At 42.5% G+C, this 21204-nt stretch overlaps 1 protein-coding gene across 3 annotated transcripts in view; it reads right to left on the bottom strand.

Moving 5' to 3' along the window:
* The window catches only part of SMURF2 (SMAD specific E3 ubiquitin protein ligase 2), a 1185768-nt gene that overhangs the window by 707957 nt on the left and 456607 nt on the right, over positions 1–21204 (bottom strand). Inside the window, exon 6 of one of the 3 annotated variants that reach the window (XM_078654337.1) lies at positions 8888–10402. The exons of the other annotated variants lie outside the window; for them this stretch is intronic. Coding sequence (XP_078510463.1) covers positions 9024–10402 — 1379 coding nt within the window. The 3' untranslated portion in view covers positions 8888–9023. Of the gene's footprint in view, positions 1–8887; positions 10403–21204 lie in introns of those variants that run through there. 3 annotated transcript variants of the gene reach the window in all.

Below are 21204 nucleotides of genomic sequence, written 5' to 3'. Positions count from 1 at the left end.
TATATGATGATGAAGCATTATCTTATGTCGATGACATTTACTTAACAGATGATGACTTGGAAACTCACTTGAAAAGAGTGAACACCATAATACTCGGTTTCGCTGCAGAGGGTTACAAATTCAACTTCAAAAAATCCAGAATTGCCCATCTGACGGTCCTATTCTTAGGATATGAGTTATCAAGTGAAGGCAAAAGCCTGGCAGACAATTTCCTAGAGAAATGTGCCGTAATCCAAGCTCCTAAAACACTAAAAAACCTACAGTCAATTCTAGGCTTCCTAAATTTCGGAAGAACATATATTGCAAATTACGCAGAAAGGGTCAAACCCCTTTATGATCTAATTAAACCAGACTTTAAAAGATCCAGTTGGACTCAAGCACACACCGAAATTTTGAGATCCTTACAAACAGACATGCTAATTAAAACAAAATTAGAAACCCGTGATAATACACGCAACCTTGTGATCCGAGTCATCCCAGGGAGATGCGGATTCACATACCTAACCTCTAATGAGGGAGATAAGGTACCAATTGCATTCAAATCACATTTGTACACAAAAGCTGAACAGAGATTCAACAACAAAGGAAAAATTGTTCAAGCAGTTCAAACCGCAATAGCTAGAGAAAAAGACATAGCTGACGGTAGACATATCACAGTCAGAACAGCAGAATCAGCCTTTGAGGCATTAACAACACCGTGTAATTTACCAACAACAACATTGGATCCAGAATGGTTACAATGGGTAAATTCAATCACAACGGACAAAGTATATTACTTCTTTGATCCAGAACTAGAAGAATTAAAAAATCTAAAATATGAAAAAACGTATCCTCTGCCAATCGACATTCTGCCTCTACGACATTACGCCTGTGTAATCTATACAGACGGACATGCTCAACCCTCCGTTTGGGGAGAACATGCATACAATCCCACATGTGAGATTACAAAAGAAGTGTGGCACGGAGGTAAACTAAGACCTCTATTAACAAAATCACACTCAGTAGAAACTAATTCAGAACTACAAACTGAAATATTAGCTTTGAAAATGGCGCTAGATAATGCGGATCGCGAATTCCCGACACTTATAGTGTCAGATTCATATTTCTGCGTCAAAGCATATAACAAGGATTTGCAGACCTGGATTCAGAACGATTACAAAGATGACACGGATGCACCAATAAAGCAGAGACTGCTCTGGGAACAGGTAGCTCTTTTGAAAAAAGAACTACCAAAGACTCACGTGACACACTCACTGAGTCACCAGCGTGATGGCGTTCACGTTGTAGGGAATTCATTGGCTGAAACAGCCGCAGCGGCAGCCAGTAAACCGGCTCCCGTAGATCGAAAAAAGCGTACATTAAAATACATTGACGGCGAAACATTGCTGGCAGTAAAAACGTCATCAAAAGGCGACTGCTCGGCGTTACCGATCAACTATCCACTCAATTACACATACATCATAGATGCAAACTCCATTCCTTTTGCTCGAATCCCTGGAGTGGGGGATAGAGTGATTCCAAACATGGACAGGAGAAACTTGTTAATCGCAGACGCACACATGGGCGAGGGTCTCAGACACCTTAAATTAAAGGATTCTCTGGAAGAATTACAATCACGGTACTGGTGGCCAGGCATGAGCCTGCACTACACCATGTTTGTAAAAAACTGCCCAAACTGCAACAGAGATCGCAGTGGGGAGAGAAGCAGTTTAATACCTCGTCGTATCAAGGCAGATAACATCACCACTAAAAAGAATGGCTTGCGATTAACATATACAGGCTAGTTCCCACTTATAATGTAGATCCACAGCACTCGGCTGACGTCCGGACTGTTATACAAGATTTGCGAGTCTAAATGGCATATACGCTAAGAGCATGCTACGTTCGACCATTTTTTTTTTCTTTTTCTCAGGCAATCCAGCCTGGGGGGGGAAAGAATGGCCAAATGAGCACAGCCCAGCGGGAATCTTCTCACTTCCTTCCTGAGGGTAGGGGATGGTGTAAAGAAAAAACCAAGACAGAAAGCAATCTATAATAGAAAGGATATTAGGTTCGGGAGCTGGGTGGGTCAAACATCTAATAAGTGTCCAACGTAGTCTAAATAACTTGCCAAGAAATTCTCTGAAGGGATTCAGTCCGTACGAATTATTATTCGGAACTAGGATGTTGATCTCTGACCTTGATAGTCAGACTTCAGTGGTAACAGAAAAAAGCTTTGATGTCAAAGACCGTTTGGCTATTTTGCAGGACTTAAACAAAACAAGAAAAGACCTGAGCAACATACAGTTGAAAGAACAGCCAACGACCAGTGAAGAATCACCACCTGTCCCAGCAAGACCTGTCTGGATTCCAAAAATCGGGGATCTAGTCAGGGAGAAGATCGCGGTAAAGAAGGAATTTGGGCCTTCTTACAGAAAAGCAGTTCCTGTATTGTCTGTCAACGGGACAAGATCAGTTGTACTACCGCCACTTGCTGGAAAAAAGGAGAACCGAGTTGTATCCATCGACCTGGTAAAACCACAACATGTGGCCGATAACCAACAGTAGGCCAAGTGGACTCCCAATAAGTAGCAGAACACCAAGGTTTGCTACCAGTACAGAGGTCCTATCAAAGAGGCTCATCACATTCGAAACGCCTACAGAAGAACAACAAGGACTATGCAACAATGCAATAGAACTTAGACCTCTGAAAACCCAAATAAAGACATTTAGCAGAGACACACCAATCTATACAGAAGTACCAAGTGAAAATGCGAGAAACAAAAATCCTGAACCAATTGGAACAATTGACAGAACTGCATCCGGTTACTTCATCAACTTCGATGATTCCTCTGATGGCTTCAGCGAACAAAAGACACAGCCATCATCAAAATCCTTTAAAGACAAAGCTAAGGAACTTTTGAAACAACTGAAAGAAACATATCTGGTTTCTCCATGGATTGAATTTTGGGTGGGTTTTGGTGCATTTATCCTCATACTTTGGCTCATCATGGTATTTACTTTGGGACGCTTCATTGAGGGAAAATATGCTAAAATGGACACAGCAAGTCAGAACATCAACTTGGTCCTCAAACCACAGACATCTTCACACGTCGAGAAACGAGAACTTTCTTCAGCCAATTTCACAGCAATTCCAATACCTGGTGGGGTAGCCTGGGACAACACTGACTATGAAATTCACGGTCCGGTCGAGATCCTGAAATATCCACACCAAATTAAGATCTCTTTGAGTGACTTTGCGAAACCGAACTCATTTGCTGATGATTGGGACTTTGAAAGTATAAACAATATGATGTCTGACTTAGTAATGTCTGCTAAATTTACAAAACATGATTATTTGCAAGGTTCTACAAATTATGATAGTATGTATTGCTATAACCACTATGGTAACCATTTCTTGCATAAATCTGCACAGCCTAGAAATGTTTTAAAATTTAATCAATGGGAACATTGTGCTACACCTCCAAAAGGGAGCTCTAGAACCGTGTATGGCAAATATTCATATTTTTCAGGTTTTAACATAACTAATGCTGAAACATTTTATTACAAATTGTCAAACAAGACAGGGATGAAAACCATGATAACCAACACAAAATTGATATATTCAGATTCTTTCTTTGAAAAAATGAATACTTTAGGATTTGATTATTGGGACAAACATGTTGATTTGAAAAGTGTTTGGGGCACAAAAGAATGGCAAGTACAGGGTATAGAAGCTTTGTTTAGAGCCTGCATGATCCCAGAACAAATGATATTTTTAAATGACACCGTTCAACAAACCACCTGTCTTGGCTTAGCCAAAATCAAAGATTTAAATAACCTGTCTATTCCAAAGCCAACAATGTTTAGCAATAACTCTGAAACAGATGAAGAAATAGACATAAACCATATACTTAACCAAAACAGAACACATCCTGATTGGAAACAATGGTTGATCTGGCCCACAGATACAAATAACTGTCAAGATAGATTCCTGAATAAAACACAGGGTTTCAAAATGAACAGGCCAGACCCTAGATATCCCCAAAGACATCACCCAGGGATAATAACAACCTACAGTGTGGGCAAATTATGCCTCCAATGGCTACAAACTTCCACACTGCCTGAAATTAAGCAACACCTAACTTTACTTACTGATGGTGCTGACTTGCGTGATTTCATAATGGGACCACGCAAACAGCGTCAAAAGCGTTTCATAGCAGCCTCTGTATATGCAGCATACAATGAGGCCTGGAAGGTTACTCAAATTGAAACAGCAGAAAGAATACGGGAAATTGACCGTATTAATTTGGAAAAATCACTTTCTGTAGTGGACAATGGGTTAATGACTCTGTCCTCCAGAATTTTTTCATTGGACAGCATTGTGTCTTCAGCAATCGATATGTTATCACAAGACTTACTGTTATTACAACATGGTCAGTCACAATTGCGTTCTATTGTACAGCTTGGCTGGACGTTACAAAATCTGCGTTCAGGCTACGTGCCTTGGCGTTTAATCAACACAACGTCACTATTCCAAATCTTTAACCTTACTGATAGACAAATCGGTATGGCGCAGAAGGGTGCTGATTATACAATCTTGAGCATTGAAAAACTAGAAAGATTACCGTTGACAATGTCAGAACGACCTGTCAGTGAATGGATAATCCACGGAATCATAAATATTCCAATCTCAACCTTCAGGTTTCAATACTGCCAAAAATATATACAGGCTGGCATGTACGAGAAATTGGGAAAAGGGTACCTTAAAACAACATGGAACCTGCCCTATTCACATGCATGTGTCAGTAACAAAGGACAGAAAGTGTTTCTTAGTGGCAACAATTGTGCTATGTCACTAAGCGGCACGCTTCTGTGTAACGGTATTAGTTTGCACGGAGCCTGTGAAGGGAATTCATACAACCTTTCATGTCACCAGCAAGGCGCACCTGCAACTGAAATAGAACCATTCTTTCAAAGACTCTATAATGGGAGTTACATTCTTATTGTAGACCGCAGATGCTGTAGTCTTATGCCCGGGACTCCTTATCTCGTCACTACGACGGCGAAGGTCAAGTGCTGTGGACGTTCTTTGTTTCCCAGCTCTTTTCCAGACAGGGAGGCGAGGGCATGGCCCAGTTTGAAAATTACTTCTATTCGAATAGACACTTTAAGCAGAATGAAAACAGTGCTTCTTCAGACGCCTACAAGGCTCACGTCATCAAAAGAAACGTATGATCTACAAGTCGCAAGGACGACTGCAGAGATACATACATTATTATCAACTAATTCCCCCGTACATTTCGCGGAAATCCTGAGCGAAATCTTAAATATTTCTGATACCACAGGGGTCTCAAAGGTATTTAAGACAGTATTTTCGATGGCATTAACACCATTCAAAGCCATACTGGGTATTTTTCCAGACTTCGTCCATTCGATTTTTGGCGGACTTCCCCTGATCCTAGGACTAATTGCAGGAATCCTATTCCTAGTCCTTATTTTTCGTTATGGCAACCCATGTCACAGATCAAACTCTCGCGACAATGGAAGATACGATCCTAGCCATTGGATACCGGGACCGGATATCAAAAATCCTGGGACTATCCCGGCTTAGAGACCTAAACATGACTTGGTTTCTATCATTTCGACCAATGTGGCAAAGGTGTGTTTTACCTGTACTAAGGTGTCTGCTATGCGGAGAAGAATGCGTGTTAGACACCTGTCTGACGCTACAATCGGATGCGCCGGTGGATGCAGATACACTGTTGGTTCCTACCAAGGTTCACGCACTGTGCTGCCCTCAAAGGCTGCCAATTCTGATGACGGCATTCCTGGAATCTTCACCACTGCGATTGAAGAGTAGTGAAGTTCAAGATGAAAGCAGCATCGAACAGGTACGGCCTTCTGTCAGCAATGCAAATCAGAATGTCAATGGAGACAATCATGCGCATGAATGCATGGTTACCCCTATTTCCGACTTAGAGGAACTTTCCCATGAAGCTGTTGACAGTTTTTTCGAAAGCCTGAATGATATGATGTTCTCTCCGGAACAGAAATAGAGACTTTTGAGTAAACTCGCACACGGCGTTCCCTGAATTCGGCCTTCAACTTTAAAAATAAAGTCACATGAACAATTACAATCCAGTTCACGGACAGCAACTTTTTTCAGCAAGCCCCTAAAATATTTTTCTATATATTTTTCCCGGGACACTGATTTTCTGCTTAAAGTAAGAGACTATTCCAAGAGAACTAAGATTTCTATTTTAGATAATTTATAGACTTTATAGACTTTAGCTGCCCGCTGGTATGTTCGCAATAGATTTTATGTGATGAAATGGTTTCGACTTTTTTTCTGTATAGCCATATTAAGAGCCATTTCATGTGTATTTCTCATATACCAACAATCGATAATGCATAACAATGCGTGTTCACTTTTGCATTTAATTCATAGCTTAAGTGCATACAATATATATGACTGCAATTTTTCAGTATATTTGAAAATTTCGAAATGCATTTATGTATTTTGGGGTGGTAAGGTATACACTATACTCTATAGTATGTTGTACTATGTTATACTATGCATAGATTAGTAGATATGACCATAGTTAGCGTGGAGTGGGTGTCGTGTATTTCTATAGGTTCTGATTCGATCCCCCTATTCCTGACCCTATTCTGGTTAAACTTACTAGCTAGTTAACTAACAGTCAGCCCATGAGGCAAGAAAACCCCCATGATGCAGATACCGTTATCTGACGCAGTCACACTACGGCACAGGAACGTGTTATCTGATTAGGTCATAACGCTTGAGATCTAATTAGACAAGCGATATTCCTCCAGCCCCTGATAAGGCATACGACGTTCTCATAACAAATCAAACCTATGACAACCTGGATAATCCGTGCGGCCATTGTTTTGATTTCACAGAGAACTTTAGTAAAGAATGTGCTAACGAGCAAGTCGTATGACATCTTTATTGACGTACCTATGTCCATCCTTACGTCAATCCCGGCACCTTTAAGGTATAAATATTGCCGACCTTGCCCTATGCAAACACACGCGTGGTGACAAGACGGAGCAGCCATACTTGCCGAAGCCGAGAGCAGAAGCAGACCCCGCAGGCAGCAGCCCCGCCTTCCTGACGCGCTGAGAGACGCGCTGCTATCTCAAGCCGAGAGACCCAGCACCGGCGCTTCTGGGCAGCCCTCGCAGGCAGCCTGGAATATCGAGAGCAGAGAAAGAGATACCATTCCTCATTCATCCTAAATTCCAGGTACAGAACTGAATAACCCCTCCTAGAGAATTCTTTAGTTATTCACTTGGCAAAAACAAACTTAAACTAAACTGTAACTTTCTATTCCCGCCCACGCATTAGACTTAGGTCAGGTACACGGGGTAGGCGTATTTAGAAACACCAGTTGAGTACGTTTAGTCAAATGTATATGTGTATGTAAATATATTTTAATCATTTTAAACATCATATGGCTCTGAAACCATATCAATGTTTTTACAATATTATTTTATACTATTGCTTCTAATGTATGCACTTTACTTAACTATAAGTATTGCAATAATATCGATCCATTTCTCTTGTACGAGAAAAGAGACTGATCAATAAATAACATCTTTTATTGAACACGCCCGTCTCTTCCTTTTCTCTACATTCTGATGAGACTAAGAATGCACGTACTGACTGAGTAAAATAATTGCCTTGTGCTCACACGACTCTCGAGATTGACTCTTGATTAGGGGAGAGCAAAGTTGTCATGTTCTATGGTTGTCAGAAACTAAATCCCTTCTTGTCTAATCAGGGGAGTTAATCCTTCCTTGAACATTCGAGAAAGTTTCTAGCGAACTCTGAGCTTAGCTGGCAAACCCAAAAATTAAGTCTAGTATCGACAGTAGTAGACCTAGTTAACGTCTGGCCTAGGCCTTTACTGCTGTAGGCACTATTCCAATGCGCAGAGCCTATTGGGAAAATAGGAACTACACTACACTAGGATCAGGTTCCGCTAAACTTATCAGGTCATGCATTTTAAATTTCAGGGACAGTGGGTTGTGGTCGCTTTCCGGACGCATAACAATTTCCATATCAACAATTAGGCTCCAATATTCCATTTTTAAGAAAATATAGTCAATACGGCTCTTTCTGACACCATTGTCGAAGGTGAAGTTGGCTCCAATGTCCGATTTGGTACGACCGTTTACGGCCCTTAGTCCCCAAGTGAGGCAAAAAGCAGTCCAATTCAGAGCAGCCTCCGTTGCTTTAACTGGTATTTTGTTAGAAAGTTCTGGGATTTTCCATGTCGCATCTTCTGCAAACCCCCAATTATCCTCCGGCAGGTACAGTGGCTCAATTGTACAGTTAATGTCACCTGCTAACATAATAAATGTGCCTTTGTTCCAGCCCGTTAGTAGTGTATCTAGGGCACCTATCAGCTTGGGGCATCGTCCACCAGGGAGGCCTCTAGAGTATATGTTAATAATAAGCATGTCCTGCCCCCCTGCTTTACTCAACCTTATAGCCAATATATCGGGGTTATCCACATACAATTCGGAAACTGAGTAACACCAGGCCTGTTTTACCCATATAGTCAGTCCCCCTGACGCCCGCCCTTTAGTGCCTTTTATTGCTGATTTGAAAAAGTTTACAAATCCAACCATATAAAACGGAACAGTGGCCCAAGTTTCTTGCAGAAGCACAACCTCATATTTACCTATGAACTCCAGCCAGTCCTCAGAAACCAGACGTGTCTTGGCTCCAGCAACATTCCAAGACACCATGTGTGAAGTTAGTATGTCTATTTCTGCAAGATTGTTACTAACAGTGGGGGGGGAAGGGGGCTCGGTGAGCACGCACTTGTTGATCTGATTTCTTCTACATTAGAAATGGAGACCTCTTCCCCAACTAGCCCCCCCTGTGTTCTAGTTTTGTTATGGAGCGAAATCTGTTGCTCCCTTATTAAATCCGAGGTAGGGAAGGATGGGTTATGCACTCCTTCCCCATTCCCTATAACTAGATTTGGTAACTGGGTCGGTGCACGTAGTCAGTCAACCCATTCCAAATCTGACAGTGCCTCAAAATGGTTAAAGAGAGGGGGGTAGTATGGGGGGTAGGGAGTTATAGGCTCTCGAGGCCTCCCCCCTCTAGATTTCCAATGATTGGGGCCAATTGGATAGTTATGGTACATGTGGGGGTAGAAGTAACCAAGGTGCAAGGTCTGGACATCACCGAGACGGGCAAATCTAGCTTTCCTTTGAATTCTATCCACCACCCAGGGATCTTTAAAAGAAATCAAAATACAGTCCCCTTCCAGGTCTTTTTCACCCTTGCCTACCCAATCAACTCTCCTTACATGGAGGATTTCAGTGGGGGATGACGGAGGGAGTGGACGATGTTTGTTTAGCCAGAATGTGACCTTGTTCCGCAAGTCCCCTTGAGACTCTTTGATGCCCTCTCTTAGAGGGGCCACCCCAGTTAGGACGATGGTGTATTGTGACGCTTCTGGAGGTAGGTTAACTCTGGGAGGGTGTCGTGTGTTTCTGTAATCTGTCCTCTGATTCCTTTCTGGATGGGGGGTTTTCTTCTCCTTACCCGATAATGGTGTTTGCACTGCAGTATTATTTATTTGTTTTAACGTGCCGTTCGCTAAATGTTGTTTCGCTGGCGCGTTATTGGGAGCCAATGGGCGTTTGACCTTTGGTATTTCTTTAGTAGGGGCTCTACTGACAGTAGTCGGTATAGCAGCTGCTGATTTTGCCCCTATTAGAGGCTTCTTATTATTGTGGGTAGTTGATGTCCCTGAGGGGATTGTTGTGATTGTCCCCCCATTTTGATTGCCCCCCCCTGTGGAATTATGACCCCCTGTCTTAATACTAGAAGTTGTGAGTTTTTGCAAAAGGTCCATGTTGATATTGACGGCTGCTTCCAAAACATCTATTTTAGCGGACATTATCCTGGTTCTTTCCAAGACCGGAAGCAATAAGATTTTAAACATTGCTTCCATCTTGGCCAACAAGACATCGTCACTGCTAAAACACGTTGGACAGGAGTTAGAGGACCCAGAGTGGGCTAATGAGGGACAGTACACTATTGGGAGTTCTTGGTTGGTCTGGGAGTGGGAGGAGCTCGTCCTATTAACGTGATCTATTTTGGGTTGTTTTTGTTCCTTTTCTCCCTGTGGACTTGAGACGTGTTTTCTTTTCCGAGAAATATTATTAGTGGTGACTTGTTGCAAAACGGGCGTACTGGGTAAGATAAGAACATTTGATTGTGAGGCGCCAGACGTGCTACTCTCGTCGTCCTCAAAATTTTGGCTATCAACTTCTAAGCTGGTCAGGTTATTATCGGAGTACAGTTCCATATTTTCGTTGGCCGTGGTTATTGTGGTTCCATCACCATCTGCATGGACTATTACTTCTGTCTCTGTGGTAGAAATACAATTAAACGCTGCATTAGTTAAAGGGCTAATATATACACATACATATATACACACACATATATATATACACATATACATATATACACACATACATATATACACACATACATGTGTATATATATATGTATATATATACACACATATACACACATATATATATATATACACACATATATACACACACACATATACACACACATATATATACACACACACATATACACACACATATATATACACACACACATATATATATATATATATATATATATATATATATATATATATATACACATATATATACACACACACACACATATATATATATATATATATACACATACTGTTCAAACTAAAACGCGTTTGACCAGCGTGAAGAGAACTTGGTGTTGAACTGCGCACAGTCCATGAGGAAGGGGCGTTTGTGGCCCCGAAACGCGTCGGACCCAATTTTAATTCAAGGGAACCTGTGAACATTGCAGAGGAGCCTAATACAGACCGGAGGGTCGGATGAAGCGGTGAGCCCTCCCGAAGCGCTTGCGCAATTTGCTCTACTACACATATATACATATATATATATATACACACACACACACACACACACACACACACACACACACATATATATATATATATATACATATATATATATACACATATATATATATATATTCACTGAAAAAACCATAGGTTATAGACCATATATAGTTAGGAATTAGCATTTAAAAAACCTTATTTTACTCACACAAAACCATTGAAATTCCATATATAGTTAGTTGCACTAACTATATATCGCGCACCCGCAATCCACTGCTGATGATGTCACATATTACATCATTCATGACATGGTCAGTGACATCACTGATGACATCACTGATGACATCTCAAATGACATCACTGATGACATCACTGATGACATCATCCAGTGACTGTGTGTTTCTGTAAAGTTTAAATATGTTTTACATATTGAAGAATGAGTAGATGTATAAGTGTCTAGACGAAGGATTTAGTAGGTGCGTGACTGAATGTATGAGTGAGTGATTAAATGTGTCTCACTGAGTGCATGGGTTAGTGACTAAACTGTCTTAATTTGTGCATCATTATGTCTGTTGTTCTGTAAACTGCTGCATGTGTTGATCAGTAGCTATATGATTAACTATATGGGTTATTGATTGATTGTCCAAGTATTTGTATGGGAGACGGAGTGTGTGTGTGGCTGGCTGGGAGGTGTGTGACTGTGCAGATCAATGTGTACTTGTATCAATGATTGTATAAGAAAGTAAGTATGTGTTAGTATATGTTTGAAAATGTAAGGTGCTCTATGTTTAACTGTATAGACAAGAAAATGGAAGTGTGATTGATTCTTTACAGGACTGACTAGGTGTGTGAGTAACTCCATGGATGAGTGGCAGAGTGTGAGTGTCTGTATAGGTGTATGAGTGCATATGATAGTGTTATAAAGATGAGTGATTGTATGTATGAATGATTGTATGGGTGAATGAGTGAATGTGTGTGTAGACGTAAGAATCAGTGAGTGCGTATGTAGTAACTAGTATTGGTGTGTCAATGGTTTCAAAAATTATACTCTGTATTTAACACTGGGTGAAACAGAGGTTATATTAAAATGTGAGGAGATGCATTGTATTGTCACATGAATGATATCATCAGTGATGTGGTCATTGATGTCAAATGAGATGTCATCAGTGATGTCATCAGTGATGTCATTTGAGATGTCATCAGTGATGTCATCAGTGATGTCACTGACCATGTCATGAATGATGTAATATGTGACATCATCAGCAGTGGATTGCGGGTGCGCGATATATAGTTAGTGCAACTAACTATATATGGAATTTCAATGGTTTTGTGTGAGTAAAATAAGGTTTTTTAAATGCTAATTCCTAACTATATATGGTCTATAACCTATGGTTTTTTCAGTGAATTTTCAAGGTTTTGTAAATGCTAATTCCTAACTATATATGGTCTATAACCTATGGTTTTTTCAGTGAATTTCAATGTTTTTTTAATAGCAAATATCATAAGCTGTCGAATGTCAAGTACGTGGTAAGTGAAAACATTTTCGTGTTTATGCACACTGATCTGCTTTGAATGGTGCCCCTCCCCCCCCCTCATTTCTATTAGGAGTACTCTCTCTTTGCAGATAGTGAAAGGTAGTTAACGCAGGCCTTTGCCCCCGTTGTAATACGTCGTGCCTGCTTCTCTCTCCATTTGATTGATTGTTATCCAAGCATTTACTGTTTTAGAATTGGTTCTCTTTGGTTCATTCTCTATTTACAAACAAACACAGAGTCGCAATACTCTGTTTAGTCTTTGCAGATAACGAAAAATCGTGTAAAAAAAAAAAGAAAAGGAATCGAGCAAAATCAGTAGGCCACTAATGGGATCTCTTTTTGACCTCGCTAAAATAGAAACATTAGGAACAACCCCTCATGACAAATACGAAACTAGTGAGATGAACTGAACTCCACACAATGATGGCTGCAAAACAGCTCGGCTCCGCCACCCACCCCGCCCAAAATAACGATAAAGAGCGGCTGCCATGATTGGTTGCGGAATGGCCACGACGGAGCTACAAAATGGTGGTGCTCTCATGCTAACCCCAGCTTCAGTCTGAAACATCCAGAAACACTGTAGACTACCAATTCGATCAGTTCCGGTAGCGCCCCAATGTAACCCGGTAGAGAAGAACTAGCCCTCCCCTCTTTGACTGATGGTTCTTGTTGCCTGTCCCTTCTGTTGTCATTTAACAGAACTATTTAGCCTGCTGAAAGGGGTTGTGTTCCGACCGCTGGTTGGTGGAGACATTTTGACTATATTCTGGACCTGCGTTGTCGCGTAATGCGTCATATGACGCGCCGCGTTAGCGCATCCGGAAGTCATCCGGGGCGCGACGCGCAGTGCGTAACGTAAGCATAACAGGTCATGTGACTTGTTAATAAAACTTTTCATTGGTTCATTTTACTTTTCTTATTCTAATGATGAAAGGCTTGGTCATATGACCTAAAAATTACGCTTTTTATTACTTCCGAACATTATTTTTTCTTAAATATATGTTATAATGTTCCAGGCTAATGTACTTTCCCGGAAAATTTACAACTGTCCTGCAAGTAAAATATATTATTTTTTCGAGAAAAAGAGCGTTTCTTCGTCCCATGACGGAGCCGTTGAGCAAAAGAGGGTCGACCTGCTGTCTTAGTCGCCGATACGCCTGAATATGAGATTCTTATCGATCACTTTATGTTGCAGGAGTAGAAAACACAACAGCCCTTGACCATTTATCTTTACTGCGTTCCTGCGTATTATACCTTTTACCCTTCATGTAATTGGTCTGCTTTATTTCACTTGCCTTTTAATGATTCTAAAACAGTGACTATTATTAAAAACTTTACCAATGTATATACTACTACCATGTTTTCTTTTAAAAACCTTTATTGTGAAAATTTCATTATACAAATACGAGCCTATAACCACGTGGGCCGGCCACGGAGCAAACTGTAATCGTATATGATGAGTAGACATTTACACTGTAGAGGAACGTAACGGCCGGGCCATTAGGTTGCAAGAACTAAGGTGTCTAACAGTTGCGGAATCGGTGGACGTACATTTTATAATTAAAATACGACAGGGCCAGTTACAATAAAATTATCTAGATATACATTTGCGGGCAAGTACCATGGGTGACGTTAATTCGAACTTTCAATAGTACAGTAATCAATAACACATCAGAACTTAATATCAATAGGGATGTCGAAATATTCAATCAATTCTCGTCCCCGCCCGCCATATGCTTCAAAACTGCATACGTATCTCGTGATTTCAAGGTTCTGCAACCAGTACACAACAAGGAGTTACGAGTCCCATTTATTCCGGCGCCATTTTGGGCGAGGACGGGCAGGTCCAGGATATAGTCAAAATGTCTCTACCAACCATCGACTATGATGATGTTCATATGCTGTATTTATTAGAGTAACACTCATCTGTCCACATGAAATTAATTTGCCACAATCTAAACATGTCATTTTAATCTTTCCAAAGTTGTAAATATTTGGGACCATTTCCCTTGCCTCTGATGCTGTCAGTGCCACTTCTTTGATGAATGTACTGGCAGGTCGGGGGTTCTCCTCCAAATCTCTCTTTTATGCAGCACTATAATTAATTGGTGCCACCTCTCCATATGACGATGCATGGTATAGTTACCATAACTATATTTTTTTTCGGTTCCTCTGGAGAGTACATCGTGGCAGATGAAGCGTGTAACGTACCGGGAATTTACCTTTTTTTGCATGTACAGGAAAGGAAAAAAAAAATCGAGCGTCCGAGTTCTAAAGTGTCCCAGGGCCATTTTAGTAGACCAGGCCCAAATCCAAAGAACAAGCCGCCATTTTGAGAGTCCTGTTGCAGCCGCCTGTCACTGTAGCATCAAGAGCAGCCGAAACTCAGCTGAATGGCAACTGAAACGGTAAAGGGGCGCCCCACTACAGCAGACGAGCCTCCACCTAGGAAGGCCCGTTCACGCCGCCTCCCCCCCCCCCCCCTTCGGGCACCTCACGCCGTTATTCGGAGCAGCATTGTAGGATGGCCACACCAGTGCGGCAACTTGCTAGACATCACCTCGGTGCCAACCGAATCTCAGCGCCTTGTGGTGTCTTCTATTCAGAAAATATTGTTGCGCTGCCTTTGGCCCCATTCGCACATCGGTCCGCTACTGACGCCATCTCACAGGCTAATGGGGCGCCCCACGCCGACTTTCAGCATTGTAGGATGGCCACACCAGTACAGCAACTTGCTAGACATCACCTCGGTGCCATCCGGATCTCGGCGCCCCACTGCAGATGAAGTGCCTCTCAACTATGAAACCACCACGGTGCCATCCGGATCTTGGCGCCTTGTGCTGGTTCCGGCCTATTCACACATCGGTCCGCTACTGACGCCATCTCACAGGCTAATGGGGCGGCCCCACGCCGAGTTTCAGCATTGTAGGATGACCACACCAGTACAGCAACTTGCTAGACATCACCTCGGTGCCATCCGGATCTTCGCATCTCAACGCCTAGTGGTATCTTCCATACAGAAAATATTGTTGCGCTGCCTTTGGCCCCATTCGCACATCGGTCCGCTACTGACACCATCTCACAGGCCAACAGGGCGCCCCACGCCGACTTTTACCATTGTAGGATGGCCACACCAGTGCCACAACTTGCTAGACACCACCTCGGTGCCATCCGGATCTTGGCATCTCAGCGCCTTGTGGTGTCTTCTATTCAGAAAATATTGTTGCGCTGCCTTTGGCCCCATTCGCACATCGGTCCGCTACTGACGCCATCTCACAGGCCAACGGGGCGCCCCACGCCGACTTTCAACATTGTAGGATGGCCACACCAGTGCGACAACTTGCTAGACACCACCTCGGTGCCATCCGGATCTTGGCGCGTTGTGCTGCCTTCGGCCTATTCGCACATCGGTCCGCTACTGACGCGAACTCACAGGCCAACAGGGCGCCCCACGCCGACTTTCAGCATTGTAGGATGGCCACACCAGTGCTGCAACTTGCTGGACACCACCTCGGTGCCATCCGGATCTTGGCGCGTTGTGTTGCCTTCGGCCTATTCGCACATCGGTCCGCTACTGACGCCGCCTCACGTGCCAACGTATTTTCTCCGCATTTTATACCCTATGCCGCATAACAGGTCATGTGACTTGTTTATAAAACTTTTCATTGGTTCATTTTACTTTTGGTTTCCTAATGATGGAAGGCTTGATCATATGACCTAAAAACAACACTTTTCATTGGATGAAAACTTTTTTTTTTTTCCCCAAACGATGAAAGCCCCACCTTGTTTCTGGATGTTTCAGACTGAAGCTGGCGTCACCATGAAAGCTCCACCATCTCGTGGCTCCGTCGTAGTCATTCCGCGAGCAATCATGGCAGCCGCTCCCCACCAGAAGCCTGCAGGAGTCGGGGGCCCCCAAAACTTTTGATGAATCCTCAAGGCGGAGGGGACGCTTTCGAGAATGGGGTCCAAGACCTAGCAGACAAGCGTCCGATTTCCAAGGTGTCCCAGGGCCATTTCAGTGGACCAGGCCCAAAAAGGAAACAGCCTGCCGCCATTTTGAGAGTCCTGTGACAGCCGCCTATCGCTGCACCGCAAGAGTGGGCGCAACTCAGCTGAATTGCGGCTTTTGACACAGTGGACCAAAAGCGGACGGAATGGCAACTGAAACGGTAAAGGGGCGCCCCACTACAACAGACGAGACTCCACCTGGAGAGGCCCGTTCACGCCGCCTCCCCCGGGGCGCCCCACGCCGTTATTCGGAGCAGCATTGTAGGATACCAAAACCAGTGCGGCAACTTACTGGACATCACCTTGGTGCCATCGTTCTGCTGCCTTGGAACTATTCGCACAACAGTTTGCTACTGATGACCCACCCCCCGCGACGCCCCACGCCGGATGCCGAAATCAGTGAAATCTGGACGTTGTGCTGCGTTGGGACTATTCGCACAGCCGACCGCTACTTCGTTGTTTTTCCCTAAAAATGTTTATATGTTATTACTGTTTTTGTTTTCTTGTATATATTTATAAGTTATTAAAGTTTTATAATCTTACTACTTTGTTGGAGTGCTATATATTTTTAATGTGACACATAATTGTAAAAACTTTGATGTACAAAGAGTCATCCCTGGAATCTTCCGCTTCAGGCTCGGTCCCCTCCCCAATCACAATACAGGATGGTTTTCAGATAATAGGAACGCGTCTGCTGTGACGGATCTCATCGAGTGTGGGCCTTGATCTACTATAACTCCTTTGAAGAGGGGTGATTCTTTACAGCTGGGGCCATAAACTACATCTGCAGGGCTAGCTGATACCCTAGGACCGGCCTGGACAATCGGACACAGAGGAAAAGGAGTGTCAGAGGGTGCGGTAGTGAATAGGGCGAAAGGGAGGTGTCGGGCGGGCACAGGGTGTGATTCTCAGTGAAGAGCAGCGCAGATGGGGGGTGGTTTATTACCCATGCATAAGACAGAGAGCGGGGGTGACCACTGCCTGGGGGAGATGCTTGCGAGGGTGGGGAGCCATGCTAAGGATCGACAGCGTGCAGAGAGTGGGTCTGGTCAAGGCATCTAAAATGACTGCCGTGCACGACAAAAGTGTGGCATTTGAAAAAAGGCAAGATGGCGCAGACAATGTTTTTCAACACTTCCTGATTTCCTTCGAATCGAACGTTAACAGACGTTGGGGCATATTACCAAAGTTAAGCGATATTTATCCCTAACGATGCTTAGCAACGAATTTTTTACCGCTAAGCATCTTCAGAAATTATCGCAGATAAACCTTGCTATTATCAAGGTTTATCGCAAATACGATAAAAAACAACCGCAATGCATTAATATCGCTGAAAACTCAGCGATATTCATGCATTACCGAGCTAATGCTCTTAGCCATGTTATCCACCTCCCATTGGATAACATGGCTAAGAACTGCTCAGGGCAGGTGGTAGCTTTTGGAGATATTCGCGCTTATCGCGAATATTTCCAAAAGTTGGTAATAGGAGATAGCGAGGTTAGCGACTGTTTCCAGTCGCTAACATCTTGGCATGCCCACTTTGCATGTCATTAGTGATAAATATCACTCACATGCAAAGTGGGGCCCAAGATGGTCGCTATCTCCTACTAGCCGTCGCTAACTGGTGTTAGCAACAGCTAGGTAATACAGAGATAATTTTATCTCCGCGAAGCGGAGCGCTGTTACAGATATATATCTTGTTTTTGAACGTTAATTTCTCAAAATCCACTGAAGCACATATATTGAGACCTAGCAAAGGCACATCGAGCTACCAGTCCCTACAATTTTGCCAAGTTTCGTGCAAATCCTTTCAGCCGTTCGATTATTATTATTATTATTTTTTTTGCCCCGCGGGGCCCTTTTAAAACCTCCACATCAAACCTAAGAGGTCAAGGAGGATCTACTATGCCCCCTTATGGTCATTTGCCCCTTCGCTTTGGCCTCCTCTTGTCTCTCGATCCTACCGAGAGACAAGATGGCGGCCGCTACGGACTGTTTGCAATGTTTACAGACGCCGGAGAACCAATCAGCTTCGCAAACCTCCGTTATGCGAAGCGGAGCGCTGTTACAGATATATATCTTTTTTTGAACGTTAATTTCTCAAAATCCACTGGAGCACATATATTGAGACCTAGCAAAGGCACATCGGGCTACCAGTCCCTAATATTTTACCAAGTTTCATGCAAATCCATTCAGCCGTTCGATTATTATTATTATTAATTTTTTTTGCCCCGCGGGGCCCTTTTAAAACCTCCACATCAAACCTAGGGGGTCAGCGAGGATCTACTATGCCCCCTTATGGTCATTTGCCCCTTCGCTTTGGCCTCCTCTTGTCTCTCGATCCTACCGAGAGACAAGATGGCGGCCGCTACGGACTGTTTGGAATGTTCACAGACGCCGGAGAACCAATCAGCTTCGCTTCACAAAGCTCCGTACCGCGTAAAGTCCGCGAACCGGAGCGCTGCCCGGTCCGCTGTTACAGATATATATCTTTTTTTGAACGTTAATTTCTCAAAATCCACTGAAGCACATATATTGAGACCTAGCAAAGGCACATCGGGCTACCAGTCCCTACAATTTTGCCAAGTTTCGTGCAAATCCATTCAGCCGTTCGGGCTAAAAGTGAGGCCAACCGCCCAATGGAAAACTCAATGTTAAAAACACGTTTTGGGACCCCCCTTTTTTCTCGGCCCCCCCTTGACGAACCCCCCCCCCAAATTTTCAAGGGCTGCTCAGAAACAAAATGTGCCATTTTCCTGAAAATTTCAGCCAATTCCGTCCACAAACGCCAAAGTTATTAGACATAGGATTTTTTCTCTATGGGATTTTTGAAAATTCTAACTATATATACCTACTGGCGACCGCCAGTAGGTAATATATATACACACATATATATATATATATATATATATATATATATATATATATATATATTCACTGAAAAAACCATAGGTTATAGACCATATATAGTTAGGAATTAGCATTTACAAAACCTTGAAAATTCACTGAAAAAAACCATAGGTTATAGACCATATATAGTTAGGAATTAGCATTTAAAAAACCTTATTTTACTCACACAAAACCATTGAAATTCCATATATAGTTAGTTGTACTAACTATATATCGCGCACCCGCAATCCACTGCTGATGATGTCACATATTACATCATTCATGACATGGTCAGTGACATCACTGATGACATCACTGATGACATCTCAAATGACATCACTGATGACATCACTGATGACAACATCCAGTGACTGTATGTTTCTTTAAAGTTAAAATATGTCTTATATATTGAAGAATGAGTGGATGTATAAGTGTCTGGATGATGTATTTAGTAGGTGCATGACTGACTGTATAAGTGAGTGATTAAATGTGTCTCACTGAGTGCATGGGTTAGTGACTAAACTGTTTTAAATTGTGCACCATTGTGTCTGTTGTTTTGTAATCTGATGCATGTGTTGATCATTAGCTATATGACTAACTATATGGGTTATTGATTAGTTGGCCAAGTATTTGTATGGGAGACTGAGTGTGTGTGTGGGTGGCTGGGAGGTGTATGACTGTGCATAGATGTGTGAGCAGTTGATTCACTAGATGTATGGGTTCAAAAGTGCATGTGGAAACAGCTGTATGGGCGGTTTACTGTGTGCATGAGTGTATTGGTGAGTGAATGGATATCTCAGTGCTACATGTCAAAGTAAGTACATATGTAAAACACAGTACATGTGGTAGTTGACATATATAAATAACTGTGCATAAGAGCCAGTGAATGTGTGAGTGGCTGTATGGATTATTGTGAACTTGTATCAGGGATTGTATAACAGAGTAAATATGTGTTATTATATGTTTCAATAAGTAAGGTGTGTTTAACTATATAGTTTTCGGAAATGGAGGTGTGATTGATTCTTTGCAAGACTGATTAGGTGTGTGAGTAACTCCATGGATGAGTGACAGTCTGTGAGTGTCTGTTTACACTGAGTGTATCTACGTTTTTATTAGAGTCTGAAGAGGTTCATCGTATCATCACATGAATGATGTCATGAGTAATGTGAAATGAGATGTCATCAGTGATGTCATCAGTGATGTCATCAGTGATGTCACTGACCATGTCATGAATGATGTAATATGTGACATCATCAGCAGTGGATTGCGGGTGCGCGATATATAGTTAGTACAACTAACTATATATGGAATTTCAATGGTTTTGTGTGAGTAAAATAAGGTTTTTTAAATGCGAATTCCTAACTATATATGGTCTATAACCTATGGTTTTTTCAGTGAATTTTCAAGGTTTTGTAAATGCTAATTCCTAACTATATATGGTCTATAACCTATGGTTTTTTCAGTGAATTTCATACGTTTTTTAATAGCAAATCTTTATAAAAATAATACATTTTAAATCTAATTTTATATTTTATAATTTTTTTATTTTTTTTTAATATTATTTTTAGTGCGCTCCCGGGGCGCGGACAGGTGAACGCACGGGTAAGCGCAATCTTGCGGCGCGCCCCGGGGCGCGTACTAATGCGCGTCCCGGAAGCGCTATTGCCGAGAACGAAACAACATCGTGACGTATCGCGTAGCCGCCACGCCTTGCGTCATAAGACACGTATCGCGTAGCCGCGAGATGCGTCTTATGACGCACCGCGTAAGCGCACCCGGAAGCGCATACGATCGCGCAACGTAAGCGCCCCGAT

This window comes from Lissotriton helveticus, chromosome 7 (assembly GCF_964261635.1).
Source record: "Lissotriton helveticus chromosome 7, aLisHel1.1, whole genome shotgun sequence".
Taxonomy (NCBI): domain Eukaryota; kingdom Metazoa; phylum Chordata; class Amphibia; order Caudata; family Salamandridae; genus Lissotriton; species Lissotriton helveticus.
Note: the sequence above shows the minus strand (reverse complement) of the source record. Positions and strands in the feature narration are given on the sequence as shown.